The sequence below is a fragment of the Temnothorax longispinosus genome, unplaced genomic scaffold (genome assembly GCF_030848805.1).
Source record: "Temnothorax longispinosus isolate EJ_2023e unplaced genomic scaffold, Tlon_JGU_v1 HiC_scaffold_25, whole genome shotgun sequence".
Classification (NCBI taxonomy): Eukaryota; Metazoa; Arthropoda; class Insecta; order Hymenoptera; family Formicidae; genus Temnothorax; species Temnothorax longispinosus.
In genome coordinates, this window is record NW_027270069.1 from 1 (window position 1) to 15,167 (window position 15,167).

At 31.6% G+C, this 15,167-nt stretch overlaps 1 protein-coding gene and 2 long non-coding RNA genes across 3 annotated transcripts; 2 read left to right on the forward strand and 1 right to left on the reverse strand.

Moving 5' to 3' along the window:
- Window positions 1–286: 286 nt before the first annotated feature.
- On the forward strand, window positions 287–2,516 carry LOC139824049 (vacuolar protein sorting-associated protein 33A-like; the record flags this gene model as incomplete). The annotated part of the gene is made up of 6 exons (XM_071796533.1): window positions 287–779; window positions 893–1,013; window positions 1,071–1,231; window positions 1,336–1,881; window positions 1,965–2,087; window positions 2,195–2,516. Coding segments are annotated over 6 exons (1,533 nt in total), but the record flags the coding sequence as incomplete, so codon positions are not given.
- A 4,697-nt stretch (window positions 2,517–7,213) lies between these two features.
- Window positions 7,214–9,884, reverse strand: LOC139824062 (uncharacterized). The gene is made up of 2 exons (XR_011734993.1): window positions 8,991–9,884; window positions 7,214–8,861 (listed from the first exon to the last, which is right to left on the reverse strand). It is a non-coding gene; the product is annotated as an uncharacterized lncRNA (long non-coding RNA).
- A 3,022-nt stretch (window positions 9,885–12,906) lies between these two features.
- LOC139824055 (uncharacterized) lies at window positions 12,907–15,160 on the forward strand. Its single transcript, XR_011734984.1, has 5 exons — window positions 12,907–13,114; window positions 13,316–13,418; window positions 13,505–13,647; window positions 13,739–14,440; window positions 14,576–15,160. It is a non-coding gene; the product is annotated as an uncharacterized lncRNA (long non-coding RNA).
- The last annotated feature ends 7 nt before the right edge of the window (window positions 15,161–15,167 follow it).

The window sequence follows — 15,167 nt, forward strand, 5'->3', positions numbered from 1 at the left end:
CAGTAAGCTATTGACCAACTACAGTTGATTATTCTTGAATTGAAAAAAAAATCTCATTAGTTAATAGCTTACTGCTTACGTCTTACTGCATACTTTTGTGGCTATTGTAGATAAGCCATATATTCAGTGATATTAACAAAGGGATCCAACAGAAAGTCATGTGCAAATAATAAAGTCAAAATTGCGTATTGATACGGATATGAAACGATACTGCTACTTTTAAATTTTATTATAATCCTAACATAAATTGTATATTTTTAAAAATATTTAAAAATATATTTATTCATGTGTTTACAGAGAAGAGGGCAAGAGGCGTAAAGAGTTTCACTTGTTCTTTGTGCCACGCAAGAGTCTACTTTGTCAAAAGAAGCTCCAGAATCGTGGTGTCTTTGGCAGCTTCACGCTGATAGAAGAATTTAAATGTGATCTCTTTCCGTTTGACAACGATCTGCTATCGATGGAACTGAGCGGATCCTTCAAGGAGTTCCACTTGGAAAATGATCCCACTTGCCTGTATCAAATCGCGCAGGCCATACAAGGCTTGCAAAAATTGTACGGGAAAATCTCGAAAGTCACGGGAAGGGGACCAGCTGCCAGCAAGGTTTGGAAATTGCTGGAAAGGCTAAATAGAGAAGAGGAAGATAAATCACTCCCGGTCTCGGGCTCCGTTGCCATTGAACACTTATTATTACTGGATCGATCTGTAGATTTACTCTCGCCTCTAGTTACGCAGTTGACATATGAAGGGTTAATCGATGAAATATACGGAATAAAGTACAGTAAGTATCGGTCTTATATATTTTCTATATTTTAAAATTGCAATTTTATAACATATACTTTTAATGTGTATACGATACGTGGCGTAGTGACAGAAGTATCTTTTTTATTTTAGATACTGTGCAATTACCTGCAAGAAAATTCCATGATTCTGACGATTCTCCCACATCAATGTCTCTAAACGATAAGGAACAAATCATATTAAATTCAGGAGAAGAACTTTTTGCTGAGATCAGGTACGTAACTACGTAAAATTCTTTCTGACAATTCTTTACGACATTTTACTCTTGCAGAGATAAAAATTTCAATGGTGTTGGCCCAGTTCTTAGTAAGAAAGCTAAAGTAATTTCATCACAGTTTGACGAGAGACACGGAGACAAGAGCGTGCAAGAAATTAAACAGTTTGTTGCGAGATTACCACATATGCTAGCAACAAAGCAATCTTTAGCAAGACGTAAGTAATAAATACATGTATACGGATTCATGTTCCGATTCTTTCGCGATATTTATTCTTTTTGGTCTTGTTTTAATAATTTATCGTAATTTCTCTTTAACTAGACACCACAATCGCCGAGATGATAAAAGAGGTAACCGACTCGAGCAACTTCTTGGAATCGTTGCAAGTCGAGCAAGAACTGTTAAACTGTATCGAGACGGACAAGCCAAATGCGTACATCGAAGATATGATAGCGCAGCAACAACCGTTACTCAAAGTTCTACGTCTCCTTTGCATACAATCCTTGACAAACTCCGGTCTAAAACCAAAACTGCTAGATTACTATAAGAGAGAAATAATTCACACTTATGGATTCCAACATTTGCCAACTATATTAAATCTGGAAAAGGCTGGATTATTGAAGCAACAGCAGTCAGTGCGACAATACGCAGTTTTAAGAAAAGCATTGAGGCTCACTGTCGAGGACGAGAGTGAAATAGCACCGAAAGATATCAGTTACGTACATTCCATATATGCACCGCTGAGCGTGAGACTAGCGGAGCAACTGGTACAATTAAACGGATGGCAAGGATTGAACGACGTGATGGGATTATTACCAGGACCTACCATAAGCAGCGTCCCGTACAATGTATCCTCATCAGTAAGACGTAAGTTAAGACTAAATCTTGGTTTATTTATAGCTTGTTTAAAATTTATTTTATTTTCAACAAAAAATAAATATTTATTTCAGGAAATTCTATTACCAGCGAAGATTCTAGTTCGGAACCACCAAAATTAATACTAGTATTTTTTATCGGAGGATGCACTTTCGCCGAGATATCTGCTCTCCGGTTTCTATCGCAACAAGAAGATTGTAAGTGTCGTAATAGATTACGAAGTACTTAATTGTCTGCACAAATCAATAAGTAAAGATTTATGGAATATAAATATGACGCAAACATAATACAAATTTTCTTTTAGTAAATGTCGAGTTCGTCGTGGGAACTACTAGGTTAATCAATGGCGACACGTTTCTCACTTCTTTAATGGAAGATTTGGAACGCACGTGAAAAGAAAACTGCTTTAATTAAAATACCGAAATAGAATATTTAAATTTTTTTGTGATAACAAAAAACTGTAAATATATTTCTTCTCTATTTATTTTATATTCATCCAATTATATATATAACTCTAAAAAAATAAGATAATTTTTTAACATTTATAGATGTTAATTTATGTATTTTGTACATATATGCATATACATGAAAATACATTGCTGCAATAGGCGAATACATAATAAGAACTTTTCTATTTATATTACAAAATTCGTCGTGATACAATACGCGCGATTTAAGCATTTATTAGTATTATTAGTACAATACGGTTTAAAAATTTATAGAGCTTTTATCTCCAGATATTAATAAAATTACAAAAATCTTCATCTTTTTAATAAACAAAAAGATTTTCCAAGTTTATAATTTCATAATTGAATTGGTAAAGCGCGCGAACATCGACGACTTTATATATGCGCTTTTAAATGTTTTTTTTACGTTCTTAACGTATACATCTTTATAATTAAGTGCTTTTATGATTATATTCATGACTATATTCATGATTTTTAGAGAAGCAGCTATAATCTATGATGAAAAATTAGATCCTGTTATACGCAAAATAGGCAAATATTTTCATTTGTTTAGTATACGTCCACGACACTTCATTGTTTTCCTGTTGTGCGATTTCTCAGTAGTTTTTCTATTATTTATCATATATTTTTTAATTTAGGAATTTCAAGATGGGAAAATCATTACATAAGTACAGGAAGTGGCGGCATTCGCCCACGAACGCCTCCAAACGATTTTCTTGCTTCTATCGATTTGCAGGACGCGTACCTGCTTCTATCAATCCATCAGGAGGAGAGAAAATTCTTACGTTTCCGTTTTCAGGGTCAACTTTTCCAATAAAGAGCCCTGCCTTTTGGACTTGCATCAGCGGCTTACATTTTTACAAAAATTGTTTATGCGGGGTCCTCTTTATTAATATATAATAATAAGAAAACAAAATAAAAGTCTAAAAATCTCTAAAATAAAAATTATGTAGAATACAGGACAAATGCAGAAATAAATAACTGCGCAATATAATACTTATTTTATCATATAGCAGATTTATTTCTATATGTCCTTCTAGTTAATTTCTATGAAGTCATTATATTAGTTATTTATTTATCGAGTATTTATTTATCTCTCTCTCAAGGTTGCTTCAGTTACGAAATTATAAAAACATTTACCAGCACACACAGCAGAAACAAACAGAAACTTCAGGATAGGACAACAGGTTAACTGCTAATGAAAAGTAACGGGTCTGTTTTCGGCGAGTAAGAAGCTAATTTCCAATAGAAATCATCATTCGACACTAATCCTCGTCACCGATTACATACATTTGCATGTCAAGTGATTCCCATCAAATAAGTAGCATTTTATTCTATCCGTATTCCTTCTATTAAGTAGAAAACAGAAGAGAGAATGGAAATGAAACCAAAAAAAGAGGATGAACTGACATTTTCTTATGATGTGGTCCACCCACTATATAAAGACTCACAACCAAGTTGGGTATGTTTGATTTGATTAATCGTAGTTTTATTTTAAAGCTCAATATACTCACGCAGAATAGGTACCAATGCGTATCTGTGACTATATTTTCGTATTTTAAAAATATTTCTCTGAAGTATATACAGGAATAAAAATATTCCTCAATTATATTAGAATGTTATTAAAATAATGTACATTATAAATAATTTTCGCGACAATGAAAAAGAACTAATTGAAAAGGGAGAGAAATTATCAAAACCAAAGGAACGATTGAAGCTCTCGTATGATGAAATCCAATCGGCACTGTCACTAATGAGAATAAGAGACAAGACCATTCAGATGACACCATGTGACGAGGTAATAAATACCATAGATCTCCTTTATATGATGTAACTATTTTACTTTCGCACTTTTATCAGCGCATATTTAACAAATATGTAAAAAGCAGACGACCCACAGTCTACAAATACTTCAATATCAAATTCTTGTAACTTTAAAAATCTCAACATCTGTAGATCTTGTAAAAATGTGTTTTTTTTTCTTCGCAATATTATAATTATAAATATATATCTTTGATTAACACACTGTAAGACAAAATATTCGTGAATTAAGACTAGTCTAAAGCCGATCTTTAAATGAATGTAATATGATTGCAGAGTCAACTTCTTTGCGACAAAGGTTTTAAAATTTTTCTGAAGAAAGAATTACACCAGATAATGGGCAGCGTCAAAGCACGCGGCGCAGTTTATTCTCTACTACGGTTATCGAACAAGCAATGCAAGGGCGTGATAACAAACTTCAACGAGCAGTTTCGCACATACCCTCTGCCATTTTGGAAAGGAGTTTGGAATATCGGTATCTGTTATGATACCGGCATCAAAAGCCGTTGCAGAAAAAATCCAGGCGTGTCTACATCTCGGAGCATCTGTGTCCCTCGCCAGTTATAATATTGTAGAAGCACATAAGGAAGCTTTGAGGAAGGCCCAGGAGGAAGGCTTAGTTTACATTGACGGGTACTCCTTTTTTATCAATTAATTAGGTTGAAATTAGGGTAGAAAAAATATTTTGTAAAAGAAACTTTTTATCATTATACCGTTACTCAATATCTAAGAAGTAATTAGAGGAGACCGGGGCTCGTTGGCACAGTTTTCACAATTTTAGCATTTGATTTTTTATTATTACAATAAATTACTGTTGTTACTCAAAAAAGCATGTCGTATAGCAATAGAAACTTTCTTTTCAACTAATAATACGTCACTTTAATTTACTTCTCAAGCTGAAGAACATTAATACAATATTTTGAGACGCTCGAAAATTTACTTGCCACCTCTTGAATCAGTTTTCTCTTTTTTTTTTATTGTAATACTTGTTTGGTTTAAGTAAAACTTTGGGAAAAGTATTTATATCATAAAAAAGAGATATTTTGTAATAACATTTCTATTGTTTCTTTCGCCATAAATATATAGACGGAACGCAATGCCAACTTGCCTTTTGTGTCAAGATTTCCCCTACTTTCTTTGTTACACTTTTCTTAATATTGATATAAAATGCTGATATTATATATAAATTTTAGTGGTATAAATAGAATCATAAATAGAATATATCATGGAATCCTCGGGTAAAGGGACAATACTCGCAACTCGTGCGTTCGCGTAAAAGAGTCACGGTCGTTCTCGTTCCGCGTATACTTGGCACGAGACACTACCGTGTTTCTTGATAAGATACGGAATTTGATAAAAAAAAAATATATATATATATATATACATTTTACAGATTATAACATATATATATATATATATGTTATAATCTGTTATAAATAAAACAATACATATATATATATATATATATATATATATATATATATATAATCTATGTATGTATTATTATACATGCCCTATATACATATTTTATGCATTATTATAAAGAAAGACATAAAAATAACAAATTGTTCAAAATATAAACAAAATTAATCTTAAAGCTTTTATAAGAAGTAACAACTTTGTTTTATTTAGTTACATAATTAAGACATCGATTTTTAGCAACATCGACACAAGTTCTTACATTAGTCATTATTTATAATTTCACTGTCTATCAGAGAACGTGTAAATTATGCAAATAATTTGAAAAAGTAACGTTAAAAAGTATCTTTCTAAATTTTTATTTTTATAGAATAATTAAACATAACTGCATTATGTTACGAGAAAAACTTGCCGTTAATAATTTGTTACTAAAGAGTGGTAACTGTAGCCAGAACGGCGTTAGAAAATAATGTGTTACATCTCCTTTTTGGTTAAAATACATTCTCGTTAAAAGATAATACACATCACAAAATTACGTTACCTTATCAAAAAATGAGTCGCGCTTCAAGTGATCTATTATTACAATTACAAAAAAGAAATGATATCTCTTTAAATTACAGCGCCAATTACAGAGAACATATATTTTTTGAGATACAAAGATTACGTCTACCACTTGTTACTTAGGTTTTTTCGAAGTATAATATTACTACTGCTTTTCTTCGATTAGAATAAAAAATTGAATCATGAAGAATTACACAGGTAACAGTACAAAATACAAATATTTTATTAAAATATTTAAACCCAACAAGGGAATACAAGGTATTTAAATACAAAGTTTATATATGTATTTTAAAAGATTTAATCGCATCGCAAAGAATTACAGAGGTAACAGTACAAAAAATAAAAATATTTTATTAAAATACATAAATTTTTCTTGTCAAAAAACTTGGCGCTGCTAGACATATCGCCCACACCCACTCGCTCGCACATACACACCAGGCTGACCTAATTTTGAGGTCTAGCAGCGCCAAGTTTTTTGACAAGAAAAATTTATGTATTTTAATAAAATATTTTTATTTTTTGTACTGTTACCTCTGTAATTCTTTGCGATGCGATTAAATCTTTTAAAATACATATATAAACTTTGTATTTAAATACCTTGTATTCCCTTATTGGGTTTAAATATTTTAATAAAATATTTGTATTTTGTACTGTTATTCTCTGTGTAATTCTTCATGATTCAATTTTTTATTCTAATCGAAGAAAAGCAGTAGTAATATTATACCTCGAAAAAACCTAAGTAACAAGTGGTAGACGTAATCTTTGTATCTCGAAAAATATATGTTTTCTGTAATTGGCGCTGTAATTTAAAAAAAGATATCATTTCTTTTTTGTAATTGTAATAATAGATCACTTGAAGCGCGACTCTTTTTTTGATAAGGTAACGTAATTTTGTGATGTGTATCACTTGAATAATAATTTTTTGGAAATAAAAATAATACTGCTTAGGTTTTTTCGAGATTTTTGGAGATACAAAGATTACGTCCACCACCAGTTACTTAGGTTTTTTCGAGGTATAATACTACTACTTTGTTTTTTTTTCGAGGTGAAGATACTACTGTTTAGGTTTTTTCGAGATTTTTCAAGATACAAAAATTTCGTCTACCACTTGTTACTTAGATTTTTTTAAGGTATAATACTACCACTGTTTTTTTTTTCGAGGTAACAACATATACACTACTATGCGTGTACTTGGCGCCTTTCTTTACCTTTTTTTTAAAAAAGGTAATTTTGTACAGATCTTAATATACGACAGAGTTTAAGATCTGCTTCGCGAGTGAAAATCTGATAAATTCACGATTAATATCACTTTTTAAAAAAAATATTTTTTTAATACTCCTCGCTGTGCGATTATTAGTAATCTTTTAAATCACGCAAGATACACTTTTTTCTTGAAATAAGTTTCCATGTCTTATGCACGGGAATTATATAAGTTATAAGTTATATGATGAATTTTTCGAAATCTTATTACTATTTTATAACTAAATTTGTTTCTTAAGATGCAGTCTATAATTATAAATATTTTCTCGTATTTGAAAAACACATTTACCTTGGTGGGATCGAACTCGGGACCTCTGGATCGTGAGCCAACTGCCTTACGTGGTATATAGACTACTTCTTAATTTGATGTAAGTGTTATATATAGTCTACATGTGTCATAACCAGCGCAAATATATAATTTTTGAAAAATTATCTTAAGAAACAAATTCAGTTTAAAAAGAGTAATAAAATTTTGAATTGGATATAAAGGTGCCTTTTCATGCTGACGCTACGCTCATTTTCAGCGGCAAGAAGGTCGCATGACCACAATTGACGCCGGCGTCAATTGAAATTCATGAAAAGGAAAACAGCGTCAAAATTTCGGCGTCTTCGCGCTGCTTTGGCTTTGACGCTTGAAGTTGGAAAAATCCAACTTCTCTTTCTTGACGCTGGCATCATAGTGATGTCACGTGACGTCGCTCAACGCTGTTTTTCAGCGTCCCATGAATTGGCACCTTAAGAATGATATCCGCAGTACTATTTCAAAACTTGTACACTTTTATCACGACGAATTAGTACAGACCTTCATATAAAATGTATTTGTGCCTTACTTTTATCTCTCTTCCTTAATATTATCAGGAATTATCCATTATAATGTTTCTATACAAATTGTAGTACTGGTCAGTGATTAATTTCACATGGAATATTCAGTTCAGTACTTGAGTATTAACATTAAAATACTGGACAGTGATTTATTACACATGGAATCCTCGGCCCAGTACTTCAGTACTAACATAAAAATACTCATCAGTAATTCAACACAAGTATTTATTACACAAGTAATTTTCACCTAGTATTAAATGCTTTCTCATCAGAAATTTAATACTAAGTATTCAATACTCGTCCTGTATTAAATACTACTTTTATAAATTACTGACCAGTAATAAAATACTGTGCAATACTTGAATCACAGTGATTCAAGTACTAATAAATACTTAATTTTAGTATTATTAATACACAAAATAAGTATTTATTACTAACCAGCTAGTAATACTTTTTTGTAAGGGAAATCCAAAGATTGCGATTTCATAAGAATCTCATTAAGTCGGTCTCCTGTTGAAAGGTTTTTTTTTAAAGTTTGTATAATTTTTCAAAATGCGAGTCCCATGATACAATCAATTTATCTCTGCATTGCGGATATTTCCTTTCAAAATCTCTTTTGATCTGTAAATGTGTAAAGAAATGTTTATCACATGTTATACATTTCATAGAATGCAATTGAATGAGATAAATTCAAAATATGTATATAACTTTTATGATAATTATATATTTTGAATTTAGGCATATTATTACCAATTCGTATCCAAAATTCGAAGTCAATATCGACCATCGTTTTATTATATCATTAATGTTCTTGAATAATATGTTTTCGCAATCATTCATACTATATGATTCGTCCTATTTTTTAATTGCTTCCTCCTTATTGGATTTTGGTTATGAATTAACCAACTCCTATATGTTGTTCCGCAGTGTCGAAGGCTGTGCATAAATGTTTAAAAGACGAATTTTAAAACAAAGATTGAAATTCAATACTTTATACATGTTTTTAAATAATTTTGAATGCAATTCTGCTTTTATGTAGAACTTAATATTTAATTAAAATTTTTAGGTGGTATATATTTAAAGAGTGTTCCTTAAGGTATAAAATTGATTCAGAAAGTTTTGCTGTACGTCGCTTTGTTTTTCCGCCAGTAAAGGAAAAGTGACGCGAAGACAAATTTTTGAATTGAAAAATGCCGGTGTAAACTCGACACCCCGCCGGGGCAAACTCAACACTTTGTCTGATCGACACAATTTGATCTGAAACTTATTTTTTACCGTCCGAAAATGAAAATACATTGTTTATTGTGTATTTAAAAAGTATAAAATTTTGGAATAAAGTATAGCTAAAACAATCATTTAAAATAATGAGAACAAAAATTGTTAAACTTTCAATTATCTTCATCTAAACTCATGTCTGAAAAACAATTAATACAGGTAAACTCGCGATCGGACGTGCGCATACATTTGTCATGAGCCATACGGCTGCATGACAAGCATCGTTTGTTACAGGGAGCCGACGAAACGGCGTGGTGTTGACTTTGCCCCGGACGTCGTTTTTCACTTTTGTCACTTCAAAAACATAAAAATTTTGAAAATATCCAAAAACGATTATCGGATTCATATAGAGCATCAAATTTCCCATAAAAATCACTTATACATTTAGGTTTGCAAGAGTAAAGCTCGATGAAAGAGTAGAAATTTTCGAGAGATCAGAAAAATTACTTTTCACCATATCAAAAATGCTTATGTCGCGCTAAAAATTACACCATAACTCAGAATGTCATCAAATCCCGTTGATAATACTAGCACATAAAGACGCATTTACAGTAGGAAAAGCAAGTTTCTACGATAGATTTAAATTAGCTAAAAGTCTAGTGTCAAGTTTGCCTCGATGTCGAGTTAGCCCCGGTCTCCCCTACTTATTATCAAATAACTTATATTAGTGATAAATAACAAACAGTTTGATAATTAGTACTAAATTGTATAAAAAAGCGTTATCTGAATGATTTGGTGACAGTTACTCAATTATTTAGTAAACAATTTGGTAATTTAGTAAATATTACTAGTAAGTATTACTAAATAACAAGATTATTCTTTACTGTGCGGAAGCGCAGGCATTTGTTAGTGTTGGCGCTTCAGGGAACCGAGAGCGTTGTACACATCCATTTGTTAATTACTAATAAACTATCAGTTTATACTTACCAAACTGTTTGGTTACATTTATCATTACTTAGTAATAATTACCAATTTTTGCCAATAATAATTAAATCATATCAGGTTTTACTACAATTATTTGTTAACATTATTTCGTCACATTCATCTATACGTTTAGTTGAAGCTATTTTACCAGGTAGCTTGGTCACGTTAACCAAGCCTGGATTATTATAACCAAGCCTTTTTTTCAGTGCAATACGTTTAACTAAACATTTTAGTTAGTTAACTAAACATTAGTTGAATTAATTAATTCTTGATTAAAGAAACTAAATAAATTGTTAAAACAACTAATGTTTAGTTAATTAACTAAAATGTTTAGTTGAACATATTGGATTAAATATTTTTTCGAATTAACAATTTTTTGTAAATAAATAAATTTTTATATAGAAGCATAAAACACCTATAAAATTTTTTACAGTGTGGTTGACCATTTTAAAATGGCTTCGTACTGCGTATTATGCGGTAACTCACCCCGCAACGGAAAAAAGTCGATCTCCTATTATAAGTAAGTAAATATATGTAATATTTTGTGTACATAATAGTTGCTTTCAATATACATCAAAACTCAGATAATTCTCACTTGTGACATTAGAACTCACAATCAGTTGAATGCACGTTCTTTTTGCATGCTGGCAAGTGAGATTCAACCAAGTTTTTATTCTAGTAATATTAATAGATGGTTAATATGTCCACTCATGATAATATTATATTGAGATCTCAAAATCTCGGGTACTCGCAACTCGTGCGTTCGCGTAAATGAGTCACGGTGCGTCTCGCTCCACGCGTACTTGGCGCGAGACACTACCGTGTCTCTTGATATGAATATTATATGAAATAATATTATTTAATGTTATAAAAATATTTTAAATTTTCGGGAACAAACTATCAAATAAAGAAACTATTTTTAATTTAATAATTAAAAAATTTATAAGTTTTTAACGAATAATATAGTTCTAAAACTTATCTTATGTACCTGAGTTTAAAATACTCACATAACTGAGTGACTCAGATCACTTGAGTGTAATTGGAAAGCAACTAATGAATTATATGATAAAATTTAGTTCGTATTTTTGTATTTGTTTAAATTGTAAATTTAAATTTATTTATTCTTAACAGATTTCCGAAAGACCAAAAATATCGGAAAAAATGGCTGGATTTCTGCAAGATTGATGAAACAGTTTTAAAGTCGTGTACAAAATTATGTTCGGATCATTTTAAAAAAGATGATATTATTCAAAGAGCTAGGGGTTCAGTTGTTAAATCTAATGCGGTTCCAACTATCATAAAAAAAAAAAGAAGAGGAATTCTGACGTAAATAATGTTAATAATATAACTGAGGAAAACAAGGAAAACCTCCAGAGTGTGGCTGTTAATGAAGATCCTGTATTAAAAGGTAAAAATTACTACATTTATATGTCTTTAATTGAAATAAATTGTAATTGATAAGTTATTTGATCAATGTAGACGTCCACAACGTGGTGAGTGACGGCATCATCACTGATGACACAATTGTTATTGGAGACATAAGTTCAATTGAACCCACTACACAAAATTAGGAAATTTTTTATTTGACAGTGGAATAGGCCTACTGGGGAAACCACTTAAAAAAAAAACGCATTAACAATAGTACCTCAACGGTGATGTGGAAATCTATTGGCATTAAATTTGAACATCTATTTGCGTGATTTATTTTATAGGTATAATAAACTTATATACGGAGCCTGATATTATATACATACATACATCTCTTCATTTTTCTTGCTTGTTTTAGATTCAGAATCTATCTTAACAATTTCCACGATCGTGATGTCATCCTAAGAGTCAGATAGACCGGAAACTTTCTTTGCCTTTCGTAAGACCTGGGCGATATAATAATCTAAATTGGCATTGCTGCAAACAACAAAGAAAAGGATATAAAGAATTTGCAAAAATATATAAAAGAATTACAAAGAAATAACCGACAAATTAAATAAATATATACATATGTAGCGATGATAAAAGAGGTAACACCTTGGTGCGCTTTGCGGACGACTTTATTAATTTTTCTTGATCATTCACGTCTTCCTTCCTTTCAATTATTAGCCTTTCAATTATTAATATCGCGAAACACTCATTCTACATCATCCGCAATGCACATGCGCCGCACCGGTATCATCATTCCCATGAGGTCTGTTCGTTTTCGCTTCACTTCGGAATTAGTACAATAAGTTAGAATAAACGAAAATATATTGGTTTTATTCTAACTTATTTTATTTTAACTAGTTCAACAGGCTGTTTGTTTTCGCTGCATTTCTGAACTAGTTAAAATAAAATAAGTTAGAAAAAAACAAATATATTTACGTTTATTCTAACTTATTGTACTAATTCAGAAGTGAAGCGAAAACGAACAGACCTCATGGGAACGATGATACCGGTGCGGCGCATGTGCATTGCGGATGATGTAGAATGAATGTTTCGCGATATTAATAATTGAAAGAAAGGAAGACGTGAAAGTTTCCGTTCTGTCTGACTCTAAGGATGACATCACGATCGTGGAAGTTGTTAAGATAAATTCTCAATCCAAAACAAGCAAGAAAAATGAAGCGAGAAGCCATGCACAGAAATAAGCAGTGTTAAAAATGCAGATACCTCTAAGAAATCTGAAGCTGTAATTAAGACAGGTATACTTATGTTCAATTTATTAAATCTTTATACAAATAGATATTATTATTACATAAACTTGACATGACAAAAATTTTACACAGACTTTAAAACGAACAGTAAATAAGATATCTGTTTGAAAGAGTTCAATAATTAAACAAGTAAACTAAAATCCAAGGAGGTGAATGAGTCTTCCAGTAAAAATAATGCACATTACAAAGTTGTTACAGGTTTTTCTCCAAAACAAAAAAAGAAGCATAAAAGGCAGCTCTGACGGAGACTTGGATATAAGCGATAAACATAATGACCGAACGGGTGGACCATGTGAGAAAATTAGAATTTTTTAGCTTTATCTTGTATTTTCTTCGACATGTTGCCGTTGTTGTTTTGACAAAATTATTTCTTCTTAGTATATGAGAAATTGAAGAACAACAATAGTTACTTGGCCAAGGCGCTTTCGAAAGAGAAACAGAATAGTCAGTCACTGTTCACGCAGAATGTAGAACTAATTGAAGAGATTCAACAGTTACATCTGGTATGCAACACGCGAAATGTGAGTATTATTTATGTGACAATATAGTTCATATTAGTAATTTGGAATTACGAAAGATAATCTCACACAGAATGTAAATTTCTTTGTACAGGGTGCCTCAGACCATCCGTATCACCCGATTTATTCGTAAACGCAACATTTTAGAGAAAAATGTTTTAGACAAAAGTTGTATGGTTTCAAGGGGTACATAAGATGGACCTGCAATATGCAAATCAATGTTCCCGTCCTTATCTGTAAATAATCGCGAAAGTTGGCCTAAATTTTCTTTATTTCAATAATTATTAAATTCTACTTCTGTTCAATTATGTTAAATGGTCGTTTCACAGTCATCAGTGAATTGAGAGATATCACTTTAAAAAAAACGCGTCAATAATACCTCATAAGTGACATAGAAAGCTAATGTTTATAAATTATACGCGCCTGAGCGGTTCATAGACTGCACGCGGGACGATGCGGTAAAAGGGGAATAACGCTAGGCAGAGCCAGCCGAAAAACCAGCTGAGAATACCAGCTGACATATATTAAAAATAAAAATATCTGATATAAGATAATGAGATAAGATTGTTAGAGTATTCTTTGTTATTTGTAGCATACGTTCGTGACAATGAATTTCTATGACGTAATAATTTATTGCGGTTTAGCGGCGCAACCTATCTCACGTCATCTCGCGTATTACATTTAATAAAATTTGCACCTAGACATTCTTATCTCTAACAGTAACGGGACGATATTGTATCATGTTGACGCGCGAATGTCTTCTGACGAACGGAGAAACGTGATTAAAAAAAAAACGGTAATTTTTATTCTTTCGATGACAAACAGTAAAGCTATAAATCTCTCGCAGCATGATACTCGAACAAGTCGAGTGTCCGAGAGATATCATTCGTGGTTACAAATGCGAATCTGTAATTCTGTTCTTTGCTTGCAGTCCGGACAGCTAAGGGGCTCACAAAACTGAATGGATACTTCGGTACGGTCGTTCCTAAGAACTCGTGGTTTATCTGCGTTATGGCTTCTCCTGTTACTAGCACCTACCGCATTTGCCTCGTACAGTATCGGCGTCGGAAGAGCTGACAGCACGGGGCCGACCGCAGAAATTGTCTTCGTTAGTATCCTACGTTGTATAATGTATATGCTTCGAGATAGACAATCCCGAGAAATCATGTATTAATATGTTGGATAACAATTAAAAAAAAAAACACATTTATTTCGATAAAAAAATGTATTATATTATAGAGTAAAATCACAAAAATCTTATCTCTTCAAGCTTTTATTTAAAAAGTTAAAAAGGTTACGAATATGTTACGGTTATGTATATACATACCTTAAAAAAATCTAAGTAACAAGTGGTAGACGAAATCTTTGTATCTTGAAAAATCTCGAAAAAACCTAAACAGTAGTATCTTCACCTCGAAAAAAAACAAAGTAGTAGTATTATACCTCGAAAAAACCTAAGTAACAAGTGGTGGACGTAATCTTTGTATCTCCAAAAATCTCGAAAAAACCTAAACAGTAGTATC